The sequence below is a fragment of the Tenrec ecaudatus genome, chromosome 6, assembly GCF_050624435.1.
Source record: "Tenrec ecaudatus isolate mTenEca1 chromosome 6, mTenEca1.hap1, whole genome shotgun sequence".
Classification (NCBI taxonomy): domain Eukaryota; kingdom Metazoa; phylum Chordata; class Mammalia; order Afrosoricida; family Tenrecidae; genus Tenrec; species Tenrec ecaudatus.
In genome coordinates, this window is record NC_134535.1 from 75,460,509 (window position 1) to 75,481,026 (window position 20,518).

The 20,518-nt window shown below is 55.4% G+C and overlaps 1 protein-coding gene across 2 annotated transcripts; it reads right to left on the bottom strand.

The window, feature by feature from the left end:
- Positions 1-1,923: 1,923 nt before the first annotated feature.
- ESYT1 (extended synaptotagmin 1) lies at positions 1,924-16,007 on the bottom strand. 2 transcript variants are annotated; one of them, XM_075551499.1, is made up of 31 exons: positions 15,518-16,007; positions 14,134-14,175; positions 13,838-13,972; positions 13,640-13,713; positions 13,435-13,507; positions 13,186-13,275; positions 12,980-13,035; positions 12,312-12,435; positions 12,052-12,228; positions 11,857-11,939; positions 11,540-11,588; positions 11,319-11,405; positions 11,133-11,225; positions 10,818-10,889; positions 10,536-10,622; positions 8,756-8,905; positions 8,382-8,537; positions 8,068-8,244; positions 7,822-7,904; positions 7,704-7,752; positions 7,516-7,605; positions 7,304-7,399; positions 6,977-7,048; positions 6,425-6,511; positions 4,029-4,169; positions 3,760-3,905; positions 3,575-3,673; positions 3,360-3,491; positions 3,174-3,279; positions 2,908-2,957; positions 1,924-2,718 (listed from the first exon to the last, which is right to left on the bottom strand). In XM_075551499.1, the coding sequence occupies exons 1-31, from the start codon at positions 15,905-15,907 to the stop codon at positions 2,679-2,681; spliced, it is 3,306 nt and encodes a 1,101-aa protein (XP_075407614.1). In that variant the 5' UTR covers positions 15,908-16,007; the 3' UTR covers positions 1,924-2,678. The 2 variants fall into 2 exon arrangements, with proteins under 2 accessions (XP_075407614.1, XP_075407615.1); XM_075551500.1 differs by lacking the exon at positions 13,186-13,275.
- Between the last annotated feature and the right edge of the window lie 4,511 nt (positions 16,008-20,518).

The window sequence follows — 20,518 nt, forward strand, 5'->3', positions numbered from 1 at the left end:
GATGCCGGGCAGTATAAGATAGGTTAGAGTAATAATTTATAAGTTATTAAGGGTTCGTGAGGGAGGGGGAGCGTGGAGGGTGGGGGAGGGAAAAAAGGAAAACGAGCTGATTCCAGGAACCCAAGTGGAAGGCGACTTTTGAGAATGACGAAGGCAACGAATGTATAAGGGTGCTTTACTCAATTGATGTATGTATGGATTGTGATAAGAGTTGTATGAGCCCCAATAAAATGATTTATTAAATAAATAAATAAATAAATAGAAATAAACAAATTTTCATATAGTAAGAAAAAAACAAAAAACCAGAGTGTGGTGCAGGTGGAGAGGTTTTGAGTTGTGTGGGGGGGGAAGGTAGGTGGAACTGTGTAACCATCTAACTGACCCTAAAAAAATTGACTTCTTGTTTGCATCCCTGTATTTAAAAAAACAAACCAACCTGATTGACAGACTAGACTCCACCCCTTCGTTCAAGTTGACAGGAGATTATGTAACGGTCACTGATTGGTTTAGTTGTGAGGATTTTGGTCTTAACATTGAGTTGCAATCCATACTGAAGGCTAGGATCCTTGATCCTCATCAGCAAGTGCTTCAAGTCCTCCTCACTCTCAGCAAGCACAGAGTGTCATCTGCGTATCACAGGTTGTTGGTAAGCCTTCCCCAAACCTGACACTGCACTGTTTTTCATACAATCCAGCCTCCGTGATGATTGGCTCAGCATTCAGGATGCGTAAGTATGGCAGGATGATATGACCCTGGTGCGCACCTTCTTTGGAGTCCATCCGGTATTTCCATGTTCTGTTTGATCCGTGTACAGGTCCCACATGTGCACAATTCCGTTGTGGAGTTCCCACTGTGTCTTGGCGGCATAGTGGTTACAGACTGGGCAGCTAACAGAAGTCAGCAATTCCAAACCGGAGCAGCCCCGTGGGAGAGACCAGAGACCAGGGCTCCTCTGAGACTCACGGAGGCAGCGCTACCCTGCCCGGCAGGGGCCACGATGCACTGGGATCCGCTTGATGCAGGGTGTCGATTCTTAGAATCATCACTGTTGCTGTACTTGCCTATCACAGTACCCAATATTTGATTTGCAGTTCTTCAGGGCAGTCTTACATTGGAATTTTCAGTAGCATTTACCTAGTACACTGCTTCATAACTCTTATCTGAGTTCCAGCCCAAGATTGGAAAAGAAAATTGGGAAGTGGCGGGGATCAGTGCTGGAGAGAGGTTTATTGATAACAATACACAGTAAGAAATGACAGTTGGGGCCTGTTAGACTAGCTAAAGGTCCTTTGGATTTATTTTCTAAAGTATCCCCTTCATTAAGCTCCCTCTTTCTGCTCAAACCTTAAAACAAAGGAACGGCAGTTGGTTTGACAGCGAGGAAACACAGCAGCAGCATTTGCAACATCGGTTAGCAACTTTTTAAGTGACAAGCACAAGACACACATTTTCATATCGTGCCAGTGAAAGTGGAGAAAATTCACATGATCTTGCAGTGCTGTGAGCGGCTTTACTTAACACGGCCTTTCTAGCCAGGTTCTGGGACTCCCATCAGATGATGGGGAGCGGCTATGCAAACGGGGTGCTTGAGACCCACCAAGGGGTTTGCATAGACTGCTCCTAATGCAAACACGGTACTCAGGATGGCTATGAAATCAACTGAACTTCCTATTGCAGAGGCCGTCTGGTCTGGTCTATTTTTCTCATTTGGTAGTGAGACGTGCCAGGCATAGCTTCTAAGCATGCCAGGACGGGTCTTAAAAGGCGCAGAGTTAGAGGTGAGCAGATGGGAATGGGTATAACCGATTTCTCCTCCAACTGACTGCTGGGGGGCTGAATAAAGGGGTTTTGACTGTTTCAATAAACACGTGATGGGTGGGGTGGATTCATTCATTCCCCGTCCTTCAGGAAAAGAGCCACAGCTGGTTGGAGTATGTTTATTGGAAGATACAATGGACTGGCAGAGTTGGTGCAAAAACTAAGTGGATCAGATTCCATTCTAATCAGTAAGTTGACAGGCTGCTAGGCACTTGGACAAAAAACTGGCCCTGCTGTCCCGAGTCCTCCAAGACTGTCAATACCCCTGCTTTTTAGAGGCTTGGGTAGAATCCAAGTAGCCCTGATTCACTAAGTGAGTCAAGAGACTGGCCCCAGCCATCATGGCGGGCACCATTTTTCGCAACAGAACTTGACACGGGGCCTGAGTTGCTTTCCATTCACCATATGCAGTCGTTCAAGATGCTCACGCTGGCCCACCTTCCCACTGTCCTTGCCCACCTCCCGCTCACGGCAGGGAAGAAGGGGAGCTCTCCAGAAGCTGTATTTGGCTTAAGCTGACGCCACTGCTAGTCTAGGGCTACCAGTGGCCGGGCAGAGGTAAGAAGGCCCCGCGGGGCTGGAAGGAGTGGAGAGCAAAGTGCAGGCAGAGCAGGAAATAGCCAGCTCAGGTCCCTGCCCAAGAGCCCGGAAGGATAGAGGCCATGCAGCAAGGGTAGTTCATGGTCCCTCTCTTTGGTCAGGCGAAGGCCCGAGTAGGGGCCTGGGAGGTCAGAGGGCCCACCGGGCAGAGTGCGGACTCTGCCCTCGGGCCCTGGCTTTAAGCTCATCACATTCGGGTGGTGATGCAGCGAGAGGCAAGGCGAAGAGGCAGCGCACAGTCAGGCTGGTGACCTGAACTCCTAGGAGCTGCCCTTCTCCTTGTCATCCATGAGGTCACACCTGTGGAAGCAAGGTGAAAAGGCTCAGGTGGAAACAGGGCAGGTGTGCCCTCCTGGGAAGGAGGCACCATCCAAAGACCCCTGCGCTTCATGGAATCAGAGGTTGGCACTTGGCACGGCATCCTGACCTCTCTTCCCGGGACCAGGATTTCTCCAGACCCTTCCCCCCGCCATCCATCCAGATGCTTACCACTGGGCGGCACCCTGGGAAAGGTCAATCTCGGCAAGGTCCAGCTGCACCTGTGTTGGAGCGTGGGGGGAAGGTGTTACTGTGATTATGTCCAAAGAACCGGTCCTGACAGCACAGTCGCCTGGTTCCAAACCACCGAGACGTGATCGGTCCCCTCTAGAATACACCCCCCCCCCCACCGTGCTTCCCCCGCAGCAGGGACTACGGCCTTGGTGCCTACAACTCCCCGGCTCCCGCTGCCCTGCAGCCCAGCCCAGCCTGCTCACCTTCCCCAGGAGCTCCCGCTCTCTAGACATGAAAGAAGAATTGGACTTCACAGAGACCTCCAGCTTCCGCCGGAGGGCCTCATCCAGAGGCAGTTCCCACTCAAACCTGGGGAGGAGCTGGGTGTTAGGGGTGAGGTGTGCCCCCAACCGCGAGCCTGCCCTCTCTCCCCCTCGGTGCCCGCTGACCGCTCATTGAATTCTGGGTTTAGGGTCCTCTTCTTCTGGGCGGTCTTCCTCTTGGTGCCCCGGCTCTTGTCTGGCAGCAGCAGCAGCGACACGTAGGGGTCAGGGGGGTCGCGGCCAGTTTGTCGAAGAGCCCTGTGGCAGGAGGAAAGCTGTGACCGGATCCAAGGGGACGGAGGGGCGGGGGCACCCAGAGGGGAGGACAGGCAGGGCCGCACCGGCAACTGTGGACGATGCCGATCAGCTTCCGGTCCTCGCTGTAGTACCACACCGTCAGCTTCACTTGGCCCAGAGGCCCGGCTGGAGGCTGCAGGGGACTGTGGAAAGAGGGGAGAGCCCTGGAAGAAGGCGGAGCCCAAGGAAGCTGTGACCCAGCCCCCACCTTTCCACCTCAGCCCCTTACCTGTCGCCATGCGTTAAGCGTTGCCTGAGCTCTGGGGCGGAGGAGTTGACGTGAGAGAAGCCAGCGGCTCCGAGCTCTGGCTCTTCCCTCAGAGGGGAGGGGCTGTGGCTGTGCGCCTCCACGCCCGAGTACTGCGACACCAGGATCTAGGCGGACAAGCGGGCTGTGAGGTGCTCGGAGCCCACTGAGGACACTGCCCTGCCCTCCCTCAGAGGCCCAGCCCCGTGAAGGCCCTCCCTCTGCCTGCCCACCCACCTCCTGGCACTCACCCCGAGCTGTGCTCTCAGGAGCACCTGGCCCTGGTTGTTGCTGAGCCAAAACCAGCGATCCAAGCAGAGGCGGTCCGCCACGAGGAGCTCAGAGAGGGGCAGCGATAAGGAGCCCAGAGCGCCAGCCCCCTCGTCCCGAACCTGCGGAGCAGCAAGACTATGATCACGGGACAAATACCATCCTGGGATTGTTGGGTAAGATGTGGGCTGTTAACCACGAGGTCAGTGCTTCAAACCCACCAGCCCCTCTGAGCCAGAGAGGAGGCTGCCGGCCTGCGTACAGAGCTACCAAGCCTTGGGAGTCCTAGATGGGGTCGCTACGAGTGAGAAGGGACTCAGTGGCCGTGGGTGGCTCGAGGCCCGAGTGCTTGCAGGCTGAGGTTTTGGCAAGGACTCGCCTGGGTGAAGGACAGGGATGCCACGGTAACCGGCAGCAGCCCCACCTTCCTGGCCTACTTCTGCCCGGGCACGGACGGGTGATGCGACCCCCAGATAACACAAGTCATGCCAAGAGCGATGGAGAGAACAGTAACATGCAAGGACATGTTTCCTGCCCGTCCCCATGTTCCCTCTCTCCCAGAGTGACTCCCTGCAGGCTACTGTTAATGGCTCCCATTCTGCCTCAGTCTACATACTATGCCCCTCTCTCTAGTTCATTCCTACCACCTTGAGGGCGCCTCCGCTGAGTCCCTGCTGTGAAAGCTGACGCCCGAGCGCTTCCAGACCGCGGCTACGGTGAAGCAGAACGTTATTTTTCATTCCCGTGGCTTCAGTTAGAATCCGTGTGGTCCTCCCCTTATTATCCAGTCAACGACAGCGACACTGCTTGGCTCTTTACTCCTTAAGAAGAGGGGGTCCGCACCCCCTTTACCTCTCTGCCCCTCTCCGCCACGCCCGGAGCGCTTTGCTTTGGCTCGTCTTTCAGCCCACCAGGACCTGGTTTCTACTCCTCTCGTGCTGACATGGCTCACTCCCCGGTGACTAGCTCATTTCCACATCTACACAGTGTTGGCCGTCTTATTTTACCTGTTGGCAACACGTGGCCATCCCTGGGCCACTTTCATGACACTTAACCTGTGGTTCCCAGGCCCCTTTGTAAGTCGGAGCAGCAAGCCAGAATCCCAGTGACAGCTCTGCTAGTACCGTGTCTCACGCCACGGGCCCTAAACGTCTCCAAAGCACCGCCCAGCGGCCGAGGACAGACCTTTGGGCAGCTTTCAAGCTCCCAGGGCCAGGGCATGGTTCACGCCCAGGGATGACTTCTTCCGGAGCAGGGAGCGCCTCTTCCCGCTGCGGGTAAGAGCGTGGCTTTGGGTACATTTAAAAACATGTTGACGATTTACAGTACGATTCGCGGGATCCTGGCATGGCTGCATTTTAGGTTTCTACTGCTCAGAAATGTGAAATTCGTGCTGTCTCTCTCTCTTGCGTGGTCCCAGGAGTGCCGTTTCCAGTTCTGTGGGCTTTGGTGGGATTTCAGGTGTTGTCAGAGAGGCGGGGAGGCTGGGGGCGAACATTCTCAGGTGGGTGGGCCAGGTTCCTGTTGCCCACTCGGTCACTTCCTCCTCGTCTGTCCTTGAATTACCGAGGAGCCCGACACGCCGCCCTCCCTTTGCCCTCTTTACTCTACGCACGGCCGAGGAGGCTTCGCTGACACCCAACACGACAGTCACCACCTGCTCTCTGCTCAGCGCTCAGGCGGAAGCCCACCACCATGGGCCGTCGAGCTGACTTCTGGATGTTTCCCCTAGGCTCGCCCTCCTCGTGTTGGTGATGGCACCTTGCTCCGAGGCTGTGCCTTAGTCCCCTGCCTCCCCGCGTCCAAACAGCTGCCAGATCTCAGGCAGCCTTAACCGCTTCTGACTCGGGTTTTTCTGACAGTGCCTGATGGTCAACCTGCCTTCGCTCTTGTCCTTCTCTGCCCACGCTTGCCCTTGTCCCCCAAGTGACCTTTCCAAACTGTCAAGTCTGCATGGGTTGCCCGCATTCCTCTGCCTTTAGGACTTAAAATCCTTGGCATGAGGGTCTCGAGCCCCTGTGAGTTTGTTCTGGCCCCTCTCTGGTCTGTAATAAGCTTCCTCCATTCTGGTCTCAGCCGGAAGCGTTTCCCTGCTCTGTATTCTGTGTCATGGCCTGTTTACCGCTAAGCCCAGGGGTCATCTGAAATGCCTCTCTTCTTCCTTTACCTGCCTGCGTCCCCACCCCCCAGCCACATTTCTCCCACAGTGCCCTCCCTCCCACCTTGGGGCCCCATCTGGGAGCACTCAAGAGAGTGTGCACTCTAGAAAGATCAGAGTAGATCCTTGTTTCTGAAGGTCCTGTGCCCAGCTCCGCGTCTGGCCCAGGGTGGGGAAGCAGCTAGCCAAGGCAGAGTGAACTCTTGGTTAACGCTGTACCTGCAGCTCCAGGCGCTCGGTGCTGGGTTTCCTGACGAGAAAGGAAGCGCTCTCATCCCAGACAGGGGCTGAAGTTTGGGGAACAGTCTGGTGGAGATGTAGAGTTAGCATTAGTCACGGGGGGTGGGCAGGGGCGGCTAGTCTCCCTTCTATTCCTCTCACCCCTCTCATTCTCTGCCTTGCAGTATTTCCCGATAGCTTGATTGTTTTAAAAATCATTTTATTTGGGACACATACAAATCTTATCACAATCCATACATCTATCCACTGTGTCAAGCACATTTGTACACCTGTTTCCCTCATCATTCTCAAAACATGTGCTTTCTACTTGAGCCCTTGGTATCAGCTCATTTGTCCCTCTCCCTCCCCACTACCCCCTCCTCCATGAACCCTTGTTAATTTATAAATCATTATGATTGTCATGTCTTACACTGTCCGATGTCTCCCTTCACCCACTTCTCCGCTGTCCGTCCCCCAGGGAGGAGTTTATATGTAGATCCTTGCAATCTGTTCCCCCTTTCTGCCTCACCCTCCCTCCACCCTCCTGGATACCTTGATTTTATGAGACGTTTCTCCCACAGTGAGGGTAGCGAAAGGGCTGGGTGGCTTGGTGCCTTTCCGGAGCTAGAAAAAGAACCCCGTTAGGTCTTACATATGGGGTTCCTTAGGCTGCACCCCCTCTCCCAGATCACATGCACAGCTAGCAGCCACGGTCCCTTAACGGCCACCATCCTTGTGACCGAGGACAGACAGTTCCCCTCCCCTCTCTCCCCTGCCCAGTGTCCCCCTGAGAAAGACAGGCCCATTTGCCACCTCCTGTGCATCAGGAGTGCCCCACCCTTAGGAAGATGGGTCGAGGGCCCAGAGTGCTGATCTCACCGGCAGGTCCTCGGCGCGCTCCACGTAGACAGACAGCAGACCAGCCGCCAGTTCTGCACTCTTCTGAGTCTGGAGCAGGCTGTTCACCTGCAGCACCTGGGGGAAGGCACAGAGGGCTAGAGGAGCTGAGAACCGGGGCTCGGGGAGGGGGGGGGGGAGCCAGGCAGAAGCCCTGGAAACTGCTCCAAGCCTCCTGCGGTGCCCTCGCTTACCTCCTCCAACTCTGCGGCAGTCTGATGCGGTGTCAGCCGCTCCAGGCGCAAGTGCAGGCGGCCGGAGGGGACATCCTCCAGGGTCAGCCACTGCGGAAGGAAGGAAGCCAGCCAGCCAATGGGGTTGGGGTCTGGGGGCAGGGGACTGTGAGACTGAGACTTAGGCGGTCCTTCCAGTCCGCGCTCACCTCATCAAGGAAGCCACTGTTCAGGACGGCGGTGAGACTCACTTTACACCTGCAGAGGAGGAAGAGTGAGCCTTCAGAGGCCCCACCTGTGTGCCCACCTCAACGTTCTCTGTCTCACCTGCCCAGAAAGTCATCCTTATCCAGATCCTTGTCAAAGACTTCCACATCAAGCTCTTGGCCTGGAACCGATGTGACAATCACCTGGTGGGAGAAGACAGTGTAGACAAGAGGGAATTCCTTCCTCCCCGCCAGCAAGGGGCTGACCGTTCCCCGGGGACCGGCTCCGAGAAGCTTTTAGACCTGCTCAGAGCCGTGGGGAAGAGCCCAGCAGGCCCATCAAGGCATGCCAGCATGCCATTCTGACCTCGAAGACCTCGTTCCAGCGGGGATTGAGGTCCTCCCGCACCACGTGGCTCCGGAAGCTTCGTCCTGCCAGCTTCAGCTTGACGTAGGGGTCTGACTTGCCCTTCACCAGTCCCCCCAAGAAACGGTCTTTGGCAATCAGGTCCTGGGCCTCTAACACGTGGATCCGGAGCACGTTCTACAAAAGCCACACACGGGAGCGCCCAAAGGCGGTCAAAGGGAGAGCAGCGCCATCAGATCCAGCCCAGAGACACGTGACACGTGCACACTCAGGGTGGGCAGGCCGACCCTGCGCCTTTCCAGACAGAGACTCGCCTCCGTCCCAAAGTGGCTGTCTGGAGTCGTGTGGCTGGGCCGCGGCGGGGCATCCACACTGCTGCCTGTCTGGGGGTCCTCGTTGTCCAGGTCCCGGGCACCGGGCGTCCCAGGCACAGCGGGGAAGGACACATCTGAGGAGTCCAAGTACAGGATCTGGGGAGGTGGTGTGGAGGCGGAATCAAGGAGCAGCTAGCTACCAGCCGACCAAGTGTGTGTGAGAGGCTTAGGGACAGAGCAGGAACCTGGTAGGCCCATCTCTAGAGGGGTCCCTCCACCCCTCCCCGAGTCACACCCACTATGTCTAGGTACCTGCTAGCTCCTCCCACACAGACTGGCTCCTAAGAACCCTTACATCTCATCCGGCTCCGTACCCTTAACACCAGCTTCATGTAGAGCCTGGAGCTGGGGCCCGAGCTGCTGAGCTGGAACCACTGGTCCAGGGTGAGTTCGGGGGCAGTGAGCAAGCGAGCCAGAGGCAGGGTCAGTGCCCCTAAAGTTAGGGTCCGGGAATCGTCCTTCACCTGCAGGTACCAGAAGAGAGGCAGAGCGATTTGGGAGAAGAAGGCAGGCAGGCAGACAGGGGAAGTTATAAGGTGGCTCTAGCCACAGGGCTTTCTCATGAGGCCTTCACTCAGGCTCACCTTGCCAGTCCTCTGCCCCTCCATGGGTCATTTCGCAGTTGCTCACTCTGTCCCCACTACTGGGAGAGTCTTCGCTCTTCTCCCCTCTCGCTCCTTAAGTACTACTTACCGTTCAAGGCCCAGTTATAAGCCTGCTTCCTTCACAGAATCCCTCTCACCAGAGCTATCTTTCCCCCAGCTCGGAGAATGGTCCACACAGACCATCTCTATTCCAGTCGGCAGCTTTCTCCTACTTTAGTCCTGCTTGGTAATAATATTCAGGAGCTTGGGTGGCACAGTGGGTTATGCATTGAGCTGCTAAACTGAAGGTCAGTGGTTCAAATCCATCAGCCACTCCAAGGGAGAAAGGTGAGTTTGCTCCCCAAAAAGATTTCTTACGTCTTGGAAACCCACGGGGCAGTTCTACTCTGTGCGGTAGGGTGACTGTGAGTCAGAGGGTTGGATGACTGCGGGCTTTGGTTAGGTTGACATTGGAAGGAGCCCCGGTATCACTGCAGTTTAGGTTTGGGACTGCGAACCACAAGCTCAGTGGCTCAAACCCACCAGCTGCTTGCACTTAGGGAGAAGGATGAAGTTGTGGCTTACACAGAGCTGAACAGTCTGGGAGCCCCCATCTCGGCCCTCGCCGTGGGCCTCAGACGTCATCGGAATCTACTCGATGGCATCCAGTCTGAATCAATGTTGGAAGGAGCCCTTGCGGTGCAACAGTTAGGTGCTAACCACAAGGTTCGTGGTTCGAACCCACCCAGAAGCTCTGCAGGAGAAAGGCCTGCAGATCTACTCTTGTGATGACTCGTCAGGAAAACCTCCTGGGGTGCTTCGACTGTCAGCATGATGTGGTCATGAGTCAGAACAGATTTCAGCCCCCAACAGCCCCAGTTAATACTGATACTGAGCCCCTCGGACTCACAGCGACCCTGTAGGACAAGGCAGAACTGCCCCCTGTGGGTCTCCAAGACTGTCACTGGCTAGGGGAGTAGAAAGCCTCGTCTTTCTCCTGTGGAGAGGCTGGCTGCTTTCAAACTGCTGGCCTTGTGGATAGCAGGGCAAGTAGGCAGCGCGAATGGCTAAGTGGTGACAGTTGGCAGTTTGCACCCACCCGGAGCATCGTGGAGGACAGGCCTGGCAATCTGCTTCTTAAACAGCCTCTGGGGCAAGCCTACTTGGCTCGCATGGGGTCGCTGAGTTGGCAATCTTGTCCTCAGATGGTCATCTGGATCTGGATCTTGACCATGAAACTGGCCAGTGGGCTCTCTGAAGGCAGCTACTGTGTTTATCATGTGGTATGTCTAACAGGTGCCCAGTATGTTCTTTTGATTAACAATCTTATTGAGGCATGATTTGCACACTACAAGAATGCCCTTGGACTGTAAAATTTGCTCTAGAGATAAGAGGGTGCAGCCGGGGAGGTGGGAAGGCAGGGTGGAGGGGTTGAAGTAGACCTGCGAAGACAGCATAAGGTCTTTGGGGAGGGCGGGGTGGGGGTGAGGGTGCACGCTGATGCTCTCACCTGCACATCGAGCTCCTGGTTCCGAGGGTCTTGCAGGAAGAACCGGAAAGCCTCCTCCCACACTGGGCAGTTGGTACTGTAGACGGCCTGACGAGGAGGAGGAGGGGGAGGGGACTAAGGGTACAGACCACAGCACTATGCCCATTTCTCTGGAAAACCCCAATTTTAGACCTTCTAAAGGGGGGGGGCCTCATCAAGGCCACTCCCTGCCCTCAATGCCCCCGCCCACCAGCCGTCACGAGACAACACTGGTGAGGGAACACAGTGACAGCCAGGTCTCACCTTGCTTTCCTGGGTCACATCCTGAACTGACAGTTGGACCATGGGGTTCGGCTCCTTGTTCCCCTTCTTTAGCTGTGGGGCAGGGGTAGGGGGTAGGGTGGAGAATTTAGCGATCGCCATCTTCCAGTGTTTCCGGCTTGGTGACAGAAGGGGGGGGCTCTCATTAGAAGCTGTCCCAGAGTGGCTTAGCTGCAAATCGCTGCTTATGGGGCAAAGCAGGCAGGGGTACTGTTGCTCTGAACAAGAGAGGGGGTGGGAACACTGTGGCCGTGTCCAGGGCTCCCCAGTACCCCCACTTTCAGAACCCCCACTCACGGGCAGTTCCTGGGCCCGATCCAGATAGACCACCAAGATGGCGGCTGACGGGGGCTCCGGGCGAGAGGAGACTCCCCGATTCCACTGGAGAACCTGGGGAGGAGGCGGCTGCAGTTAGGCCCTGCTCTCTCCAATCCCCTCCACTCCCCCAGCCCCCGCACCAGCTTCCTGTCTCAGGTTGGGTACCTGTTCCAGTTTTCCTGCATCTGGCAAAAGCGACAGCCACTCTAGCCGCAAGTGAACTTGACCTTGCCCACCTTGTAAAGGGAACCACTAGAGGAGGAGGCAGCAGACAGTGAGTTGTGGTGGAGATCAAGGCCCTACCCACCATGCCCTGGCAACACAACGACTACGCTGTCTGCCCAGTGGATGGGAACACAGCCCCCCGTGCCTGTCCCCCCACTTACATGATCCAGTACTCCAGCCTGTAATACCTTCCCTACATCCAGCTTCATTCTAGTCGAGGAGGAGGCAGTAAGAGGGAGAGAGAAAGAACATCGTAATTTGGAACTGTCACTGGCCCCCCCACTCACCCACCCGGAAATAAATGGCAGATCCCAGACTCCCTTCTCCCTGTATGTCTGCCTGGGCAGAGGGGAAGTGCCTGGGGAAGCTAGTTGGAAGAAAATGACATATGATTCTAAGGCCCAGGGAAGGATTATAATTCCCTCCGGGACCTTGGTGGCATTTGGACTTCACGCCTGTAACACAAGCAGTTTCTCACCTGCCCAGAAAGTCATCTTTGTCTGGGTCTTTGTCAAACACCTCCACCTCTATCTCCTGTCCTGGGACCTCATGGACCATCACCTGGACAACACAGGGGTACCAGGGTCTCATGGACTGTGCCGTGAGGATTCTCCAGCCGTGCATCCTCTCGGGACTCCCCGTCTCACACAGCCTCCCTCCTCAGCTCTCCCACCTCGTAGGTCTCTTTCCACTGGGGGTTGAGTTCTTCGTCAATGACGCGGCTGCAGAATGTCTGGGTGCCCACACGGACTAGAGCATAAGGGTCAGACTTGCCCTCAATCAGGCCCTTGACATATTCATCCTTAGAGCTCAGCCCGCGCGCAGCCAGCAGGTGGATACGGATGATGCCCTGGCGGAGGAGTAAGACCATGAGAAACTCCGGGGCCAGCACTGGGCTCCTGGGGCAGGGGTCTGCTGGGGGAGAGGCCATACCCTGGGCAGAGGAGAACGCAACTGAGCCACATCTTGGAGGTTGGGCACAAGGGGCACCAGCAGCCGGTTGGGCAACACGAGGAAGGCAGCAATGGAATCCATGATCATGGTGTCAGAGAGGGAACTGAAGGGGGGCGGTGTGGGCGAAACAGGAGGTGAGTGCAGGGCCCAGCATTCAGTCTTCTCCACATGCCAACTGGGCTTCCCCAAGCCAGCAGGGGGCTCACGCCACAGCCTTTCTTTATCAAACGGTTTATCAAATGTGTATAAAGAAGGGCTCTCAAAGATTCATTTCTGCAGTTCCAAGAGACTCTCACCTCGAATACCTTCTCTCGCCAAGTGCTGGACATTGGGCTTGGCCAACGCTGCGGTAGTTGGTTTATGGGGGAAGTTCCTTCTTGGAACTTTTACCCGCATTTTCCACCTATCGTCTCTTTGTTACCATCCCACGCTCTCCCCTTCCTTGTCCTCCTGCTGAGCTGGCCGCCCCTCAGCCCCTCACCCCACCCCAAATCACAGTGTGGCCCTTTTCAGGGAGAGTTGGCTTGTCTTCCCAGCTAGGACAGAGGCTCCTGGAAGACACAGCTGCACACTTTACTGCTCTGTGTCTTTTAAATGGTGCCCTCCGGGCTGGAGCTCTTAGGAGGTGTTCAATAAAACCTTGATACCTGAGTCCTGGGATATCCAGCAGGTTGGTCATCCCTGTCCAGTTGATGTCTAGGGTCTAGAAAGAAAGAGCAGTGGGGTCAGGAGGGGTCATAAGTTGACACAATCACACACGTCCAACAGTTGCCAACACTTTCGCAATTTCTTCTCCATAGCTGCCCACTCTCATCCTCCGCCCCATCCTCACTGCTCCCCTGCCCGCCCTTACCGGGCGTCGGATAAAGAACATTGACACAGCGCCCACAATGGGCAGGTCCCCAATAAGCGGTTCAAGGATCATGCGCAAGACGCCATGGAGCTGGAGCAAAAAGAGAAGGTCAAAGTCTGCCCCCTGAAAGACCCTCTGCCCCTCCCAGAAGTCCCCAGGCCTGGTTCCTCAAACCTCCCACTTGCCCAGAGCCCGTGAAGTTTAGGGTCATGGCTCCCTATTGCGAGGTGCTACTGACACCAGCCCCACCTGCATGCCCTTGACTCCTGCTTTGCAGAAATACTTCTTTACTTCCACATCGATCTGCACGTCACCTACATAGCTGTGGATTAGGAGGGAAGAGCAGGAGGAGGGTTAGTACTGAGCTGTCTGGGGAGCGGAGCGGGAGAAGGAAGCAGCCAGGAGCGGCCAGGACCCTTGGAGGGGAACTAGGAAGAGCGGTGAGTGGTGGTACCTGAGATTCAAGTCCAGTAGGATCTGATTTTTGCTCTGACCTGGGTGAACCTTGACTCCCAGAATTCTAAGTGGCTGGAGAAAGAGACAGTCTTGAGGGATTTGGGGAGGGGAGAAGGGAATGGCTCAGCCCCTCAGGGGACCCCCTCCTTCCTAGCTCCATCTCCTCCCTCTCCTTGCTTCCCCTTCTCCCACACACCTTCTCACCCAGTTCCACTCGTGTAAATGTAAATGTCTGCAAATGGGGATTAGATCCCCGGACAGCTGGGGCTACGGTGTCAGCCAGAAGCTTCTCCATATACTGGCCCAAGAAGGGCCAGACCTGGGCCACAATCTGGGAAGAAAGCAGTGGTCGGTCCTGGAAGAGCCCAGACTTGTCTTCGAGAATCCTCCCCACAGAGACCAGTGGGGACGGGGCTAGAGTAGACAGTGGCAAGTCTCGTCCCCTTGCCCCCCTTCCTGAGAAACAAGAATGGGGACAGTCAGGCCTCTCACCTTGTTCAGCCACTCCACCTTTTCCACGTCTGGGAAGCTGACCTGGGGGCAGGAAGGCAGAGACAGTGATGCTTCCAGAGCTGCCTGTGACCTCCACTGAGGTGCTGGCTGGGATCCCCTGCTCTTACCCCCCACCCCTCAGAAAACAGGTCAGTGTCAAGCGCCTCCCTAAGGGGAGGTGACAGGGTGCAGGCCGCAGGAAGGTGCTCTGTGGAGAGGTCAGATATGGAATGACAGCTGCTGGGGGAAGAGGGCCTGGGGGAGGGAATCCTGGGAGTGGGGAGTCCAGCCTTCCTGCTCCTCACAGGCAGAAGGAAGGCCCTCACCCAATTCACAATAAAAAGTTTTAAACAACCACGCAGGCGCCGTCAGGTTTTCCCAGCGACGAAGGGCACCTGCGTGCTCCCACCTGTGTCCTCCTTTGGCGAGGGGCGGGAGGGAAGGGCTAGTTCCGGAGGAGGAACAACGACCGTCGCAGCTGGGGCACACGTCCCCTGGGATCATTTCTCCTGCTTCGGCTGCTGCGGCCCGGCCCGGGAATCAGGGCTGTGCCTGCCCAGTGCCAACTTTGATGCCTCTCTTCCGCCATTCTCCCCCCAACCCCCCAGGCCTGGTACCTCTTCTGGGAGGGGCAGGGCGGGGCCGGGTAACGGGCTCAGCCTGGCGGGGTGAAGCATCCGGCCCCTCTGCGGGCGCGGGCTCGGAGCCAGCGACCCGGGGGTTCCTGCCTTCACTCCGGGGTGGGGGGGAAGGGTGGGGCCGGCGGGGCGGAGTGTGGGCGGCGGGCACTGCAGCAGCCGCACTCCCCTCTCGCGCACCGCACCCCCGCCCTTTGTCCGCCGTGCCGCAGCCCGGCCGCCGAGCCCGAGCCCGAGGCTTCCAGGCGCCCGCCGGACCCCGCAGGTCCCGCCAGTTGCGGGCTCACCAAGCAGTGCTCCCCAGCGGGTGGGTCCCAGCGGGGAACCCGAGAGCGAGCGGGAAAGGGCCCAGAACCTTGTGGCCTTAAGTGGGTAAAAAGTCTAGAGGAGGAGAGGAGAGGCAGGGCACCCTCAGGGTGCCGAAGGGGACCGGATGCCCGGAGCAGCAGCGGCGCGAGAGGCGCCAGGAGCGAGGCCGGCGTCCATTAGGACGGCGAGGCTGGGAGGGCGCCCCGAGCCCCAGATGGCATGACTGCTCTTGCCCAAGAGCCGAGTCAGGAAGAAGTCCTGGTTCCGGGCAAAGCTCTGGACCTGGCCGTGCGGAAAGGCTTAGTGGGGGCAGAGAGGGGCTGCGGTTGGTTCCCAAGTGGCGCGTCCCCGCCCGCAGGGGCCCAGGGCGGCCCACTCCCCGCAGGTGGGGCTCACTCTGGGGACACGCGCCGCCCCGAGACTGCGGTGGGGCTCACCCAGGCAGGCAGCTCGCGGTGGCTCATGTAGAGCGTCTTCGCCGTGAGCCGCTCCTCGTCGTCCAGCAGCTGCCGCGCTGCCCGAAGGCTCCGCTCTTTCTCGTCGCGGACCCGGCGCCACCCTAAGTAGAGGGCGAGGCCGAAGAGCACGAAACCCACGCTGAGTCCCATTGCCCCGGCCAGGTACACCGGTATCAGCACCAGCAACCGCCGCCCGAACGAAGTCAGCACCGCCAGGGCCTCGCCCGCCGCGCCGGGTGCTGCAGGTTGGCCCTCGGAGCCGGGGTCCGGCTGGGTGTGAGCGGTGGGGGGCTGGCCAGGGGGCTCGGAGGGAGCTGAGGGCTGGCCCACAGCATCGGGCCCGGATCCCTCCACAGGAGAACGCTCCATAGTGCCGCCTCCGGGAGGACCCGCCCGACCCAGAGAGCAACCGGAGATCCCCTGCTCGGCGGGGCAGCTGCCCCCTGCAAACCGTGGTCACCAGGATGGGGGAAGGGCCTCCAGGCCACGCCCCCTGCCCCTGCCGGCTCGGATTGGTCGGAGGCCGGGAGACCAGGCGGAGTCAAGGGCTGAGACCCCGCCCCTCCTGCTTGGGGCAGGGCGTCCCGGATTGGACTCGCCTGCCGAGCTGGGCGGTCGGGACGGCGGGGCCAGGAGGAAGGGCCTCAAAGGACAGCATTTGATTGGCGAGAACGCGGAGGAGGCGCGGGGCCCCATTTAAAGGAGAGGCGGGCCCAGGCGCTCCCTGCACGTGGCGATTGGAGTGCCTGTGGTATGACGTGTTGCGGAGCTCCACCGCCAATTACTGGGTAGTAGAGGGAGCCCGAGTTACGGAGTTAGGAATTTGGGAAGTTGTGGAAGGTCAGGTTTTCCCTCTAGCCCATGCTGATGGTTTGGAAATCCTTGTCTCTGGGATTCCTGTGTGTTTATGTGTCAGCTTTCCTTCGTTTTCAGTCGGAAAGGCTATACTTCATCCTTTATTTCCTCCCCGATTGCCCTTCGAAAAGGAAAGAAAATTACCCTATTTGGCATGAAAGCGATGATGTCCGACCTGTCTATCTGGTCCTCAGCTCCCCACTTTGACAGGCACTTGGGGAAAACTCGCAGAGTCGGACAATTAGAGTTGGATGATCTTTTTTTTAAAAAACGGGGTTTTTTTTGGTGGGGGTGGGGAGTAGGCAGCTGAGGAGTAGAAAGTAAAGCTTTCTTTTCAGAAATCTTCACGTCAGTCAGCCATCTATAGCTCTACGGGGGGTGGGGGGAACGAGAACGAAATCCTCTTTAAAAAATTAAAAAAGTTGTCTCCAAAAATAAGGGGCCTCAACTACAGACGTTTTTGAAGAATTTTCTGACCTGAGGAAATGCTAAGCCACCATGAGGAGAAAGTCAAGAGGGAGAAGATGCTTGAGTTGGAAGATCTGGAGTACAGTAAAAAACAAGGCAGTTCTCCCTTGTGCTAACAGTGTAGGCTAAGGAAAAGTGCGGGGTATATTAATGCCAACCATTATGGTTCATTAACTGGCCTTGGAAGTGGGTGGTCTTGAAACCTAAAAACTAATTGGAAGCACAAGCGGTAAGGGTTGGGCATAAGCTAGATTTGACATCTAATGCAGCAGCCGTACCATTTATGGAGTTACTCTGTTGCGGCAGGAAACAGGGCTGACTGTTGAGAGGGACTAGATGTGCAGCTGATGGATTTTATCTGACTGCAGGGCATAGAGTTCATCAGACTGGTTCATCAGAGCTGCGTAACCTGACCCTGCCCATCTCTCTCCCTCAGTTCTCTCACTTCCCTTTTTCTTCCACTGTGTGGCCGGCAGTTTGAGATAAATTCTAGATAATACTCATTTGCAGAAATTTCTGAGCAACACTTTTCTGTCTTCCATAACCCCAGAGGGGAGCAGTTAGAAAACGGATCTGGTTGCTCAAAGGAATTATTTGCTTGCCAACTGATAAAGCAGAATGCTACACGAAAAACAACAAAACTGAGGAGACTCCCTAGGGAGAAACCTCCATAAACTGACACTTTAAAAGAGATGAGAGTGGGGGGTTCTGAAGGTTCCTTTCCAAACTTCTGTCCTTCCTCACCCTCACCCCCATCCAGATCATCAGACCCTCCTACTGAGGACGTCCTGGGGCTGACAGCTCACCCTCAGGAAGGCCTTGGGCCCAGCAGGGGGCCCAGGAGCCACAGGATCAGCAGCTGCAATGCGGGCACCAGAACAAGTAAACAGGGTGGGGCCCCGCCTACTGACGATTCTGTACCCAGGTGCCACCTGGTGGTGGTAAGTAGTAAGTGGGGGACAGGAAGGAATGGCCATTTGTCAGAGGAAGTGTCTTTAAAGGGTGGGGCCTAAATTAAGCCAGTGCTGAAACTTCCTGGGTATATAATCTGCACTTATATGTAAACTATAATTGCCTCCTATGGGTCAGAGGTTAAAGATACTGTATTCTTAGTCTGGACCCAGAAAGGGCCACGGGATTGCCCATTTCTGTTATTCCTGCAAAGGTACTGTGAAGTGGCCGTCCCATGTTTGGATGGCATAGTTTCTTAGGCCAAGTTTGGACTCAGACTGCCTGACTAGGACCCGAGAAACCCTGCATTCTCAGAGGCAAAAACGGACACAAGAATGTCACCTATCGTGTCAAGGCTCTGCTACATGTAAAGCACCTAGCACCATGCCTTGGCTTGTATTAAGCACCCAGCACCCTTTGGAATGCCCTCTTTCATTTCCTGAGGGGCACCCCAGAGCCTTTTTGTCCTCTCGTGCAGCTATTGGATCTCACTTCAGACTACTCTGGGCAGTTTCTTCAGCTACATCAGCCAACCCTCTAAAAATGGACAGTACTCTGGGGTGTTGCCACGTACACAAAACATGGTGAAACTGTTGTTACACACACACACCCCACTACCGTTCCACCACCCTCACAGAGCTCGTCTACCCTTAGAACCGCGCAGGCTCAGGAGCATTTGCTGACTGGTCGAGAGGACCTAGATGTTCATACTTGTAGACCACTGGAAACCCTAGGTTGTTCTGAGGCAACTACCACTAACACAGGCCTCTGCATTATTCCTCAGACAAGTTCAGGGGTTTCTTTTCTTTTTTAATGCAAAGTTTTGCTGTTTATTTCTAAGGAAGTGATTTTAATGGGGCAGGGGGAGGTCAGTGTTTTATAGTCAATCCAATTGACTTTGACTACTATCTAGTACTTCCTTGTGTTGAAAAATGGGTTTTGTCTGTTTTTCCAAGTTGATTTGTTATTTTTAAGGATATGTAGCACTATCACTAGATTTCTTTACTACAAATGCACGAGGTCAGCACTAGCTGGATAAACATGCTCTCAATACGAGGAAGTCCTAGGTGTGCCGTGGGTTAGTGCTGGGCTGCTAACCGCAAGGCGGGCAGTTCAAGCCGTTAGGGGCTCATCTGGTTGTCAGTTAGGCTACGTTCTCCTGTAGGGCACACACAATCTCACTAAACACCAACATTACACAAGGTCTTCCAGTGACAAGGATGACACGAGACCAAAACCAGACTTCACAGTTTTAAGCTCAGACAAGGTAAGTGTTCAAACCCCAAAATATATCCCCTCAGCTAATGAGTAAAGGCTTTTTTTTCTTCAGTAGCTATCAGGAACCCTGGTGGTGAAGTGGTTATGTATCAGGCTGGTAACCCTAAAGTCAATAGTTTACATCTACCTTAGAAGAAAGGTGGGGCTTGCTACCCCCACAAAGTCTTGGAAACCCACATGGGCATTTCTACCCTGTCCTATAGGGTCACTATGAATTGTAATCGACTGATGCAGTGGGCAGTTTTTGTTTTTCTTAAACTGGTTACAGCCTTAGGTCTGCTTTCCTTTCAGATGATAGGTTTCTAGCTGTTGGCCTACTGCCCCGTTTAAAGCAAGAATTACTCAGCTGCCCTCAGATTTGTATGTTTGCATTATAGCCCATACGCCAAGCTCAATGCCATCCAGTCAATTCCAATTCATACCAAGCTTATCGAACAGGGTAGAACTCCTGTGAGTTTCTAAGGCTGTAACTCTTTACGGGTGTAGACAGCCTCCATTTTCTTGTGAAGAACGGTTGGTAGTTTTGAACTGGTGACCTTGAGGGTAGCAGCCCAATTCCTAACCACTATGTCACCAGGGGTCTATTATAGCTGAGTAGTTGCTTTTGCAGCACCCCCAGGGGATGGTGTCATCTACTCTGGGAAGCACTGTTATAGGTAAGATACCTAACCATAGAATTACCCAATCCAGATGAGCCCTGTATTCCTTGGACCTTCCCCCAAATCTAAATCTGTCTTCTGAGACCCCACTGCACCCCACTGTGAGTGCAGTGAACATTAAATCTAACATGCTCAACTACAGGTGCACCTGGAGGGCTTACCTGGAGCACACTGACGTACGGCAGGCAGTGTCTACTTCCCCAAAGCAAACCTACCACTCAGCAAAAAGTCACGACTTGATGGGAAAGAATTCATGTTGGTCTCTATGATCACATTCTTTGCTAAATGTTCACAAACCATCTCTTTGAATAATCTAGAATACTGCCAGAAAACCAACATTAAATGTGTTAATGTGTCATGTCTATAATCCACAAACAAGATTTGCCCACTTTTTAGTCTTTAGCCCATTTCCCCGCCCTCTCCCCCAAATAACTGGCCTTTAAACCCATGTAACTGAAGTGATCAATTGGCCATGAGAGCAAGAGGTAGCAGGAGGTATGGTGGGGAAGCATGACCCAGGACCATAATCTGTCCTCCCAAATTACACTATTTCCATTAGACTGGACACCTGAGTTGTCTCCCCTAAATCAGCCATGAGCCCAGGAGGAACTGAGGTTTGCTTACTGGGGCTCTGGCCTTTTGAGCCACACGTGGATTTAAAGCCTTCCCTGGTTCTATGTGGGGGCAGAGGGAAGGAATAAACCCTGAGGCTTGTGTCCCCAGAAGAACTCTTTTTTTCCCAGCACCTCCCAAGGCTTTAAGGATTAAG